Source organism: Trypanosoma theileri (assembly GCF_002087225.1).
Source record: "Trypanosoma theileri isolate Edinburgh chromosome Unknown TM35_Tth_47_V1, whole genome shotgun sequence".
Classification (NCBI taxonomy): Eukaryota; Euglenozoa; class Kinetoplastea; order Trypanosomatida; family Trypanosomatidae; genus Trypanosoma; species Trypanosoma theileri.
Genome location: NW_021639889.1, coordinates 163,091 through 164,852, shown reverse-complemented (window position 1 = coordinate 164,852; position 1,762 = coordinate 163,091). Strand labels below are relative to the sequence as shown.

The window sequence follows — 1,762 nt, the reverse complement described above, 5'->3', positions numbered from 1 at the left end:
AGCAGTATGAGCAGTTCTGTGTGGGTGCGTGTACCACCACTACTGATTGTGGTTACACTGTCCTGTATTCTTGTGTGCTGATTGTAATGGTGGTGTGGTGTGACTCAGGTCATCCTTTGTTTTCTTTTCTTTTTTTTTTTTTGCATACATCCCTACAGTCTAACTAATCTTTTACCTGTTGGGATTTACTTCTTCTTTTGCTTCTTAATGTTAATGTGTGTTTTGTGTGTTTTTGCTATCTGTGTTTATCCTATAATAATTATTATTGCTACTACTCCATTGTGTGTGTGTGTGTTCTTGGAGACTCTCACTGTGTGTGTGTCGCTGGGCTTTGCACTGTAATGATGATGAACTGCTTTTTGAAATGTGAGAAAAGAAATAATAATAAGAGATGAATTTATATTTATAATTACTTATATACACATATATATATAGACTTACACCCATAGTTGGTGTATTTCTATGTTAACTGGGTAAATTGGGCTAATGGTTAATATCTGTTTATTTGCTTGTTTGTTTTGCTGGGTCTCTGAGTCTTTTTTGAGATATTTGTGAGTGTGGGCCTTTTTTTTTGTTTTTACTCTTACTGAGGTTATTGCGCTGTATTGAATTCTTTAACTGGTAGGTTTTACTTTCACGATGTCAGTTTCCATAGTGGTAATCGATTTATGTGTCCTAACATGTTTTTTACTTCATTTATTTTCTTTGTTGTTTTTTGATTGTCTTTCTTTCTAGAGCAGTCTTTTTACGTGAAAGAAACCCTTGTCTCTCTCATGATGATGATGAAGCACCGTGTGATGTGTGTGTTGGCCGTTGTGCTGTGCTGCACCTGCGGGTATACCATGGCTGGAGGTGGACAGTCAAATACGGAGAAGAACTACGATATTTATGCGAGTAGTTGGGAAGGGTTTCCTGGTAAGGATCCGAAACCAGAAAATGCGGAGATACGTAATAGCGTTGGTATCCGTGAGGGAGAAGCCCAACTACATGAACAACGACATGAATCATTAGGTGGTCAGAGTTCAGGATTGGAAGAGGTAAAAGATCATCAAACTGTTCATGAAGTGGCTGATATGATTACTATTTCTTCTAACCATGACAGTGACGGTCATCAGAACTCTCTCAGTCCTGACAGTACACTGGAGTTACCCAAACCAAAAGAAGCACCTCAAATACATGTTACAGCAGAAAAAGAAGAATCTGCACCAGTGAGTGCTCCAGCTATAGGGAAAGCATTACCATCAGGGGCTTCAGAAACACACACAACCACATCTACAACAACAGCCTCAACAACACCTAGAGATGTTGATTCCACACAAACCAATTTACCAGCTGAGTCTGCAAAACCCACAGATAACAGTAATGTCAATGATAGCATTACTGCGCAGCAACCATCTCCAGCAGCGGAGAGCACTCTATCCAGTGATGGTAATTCCCGTAACGAACTCACTGCAGCTCCAGGTACCTCTCCCACAACAGACTCACAAGAGAATGGCAATGCTGATTCATTAAACACCACCAACATTAACAGCGAAGCACCAACCACCACTCCATCTCCTCTAACCGACCCACCGATCAGCAAGATCGCTCCCACTATGCAGAAGCCGGCCAATGTTGACAGCAGTGTCAGTCCTGTGTGGATGCGCACTGCAGCACCGCTTCTGATTGTGGCTGTATTGTTGTTCTCCGTTACCGTGTACTGAACGGTGGGACTCATCTGAGGTCAAATAATAATAATAATAATAATAATAATAATAATAAT

The 1,762-nt window shown here is 40.6% G+C and overlaps 2 protein-coding genes across 2 annotated transcripts in view; both read left to right on the top strand.

Annotated features, from left to right (window-relative positions):
* The window catches only part of TM35_000471740 (uncharacterized protein), a gene marked incomplete at both ends in the record, with an annotated part of 1,449 nt that extends 1,282 nt beyond the window's left edge, over positions 1 to 167 (top strand). Inside the window, one exon of the mRNA XM_029030434.1 lies at positions 1 to 167. This exon is cut by the window's left edge and continues 1,282 nt beyond it. Within this exon, the coding sequence (XP_028878345.1) occupies positions 1 to 167 (167 nt within the window).
* Positions 168 to 773: 606 nt separating this feature from the next.
* TM35_000471730 (uncharacterized protein) lies at positions 774 to 1,703 on the top strand (the record flags this gene model as incomplete). The annotated part of the gene is made up of 1 exon (XM_029030433.1): positions 774 to 1,703. One exon carries the CDS (start codon positions 774 to 776, stop codon positions 1,701 to 1,703), a length of 930 nt encoding a protein of 309 aa, XP_028878344.1.
* Positions 1,704 to 1,762: the final 59 nt, after the last annotated feature.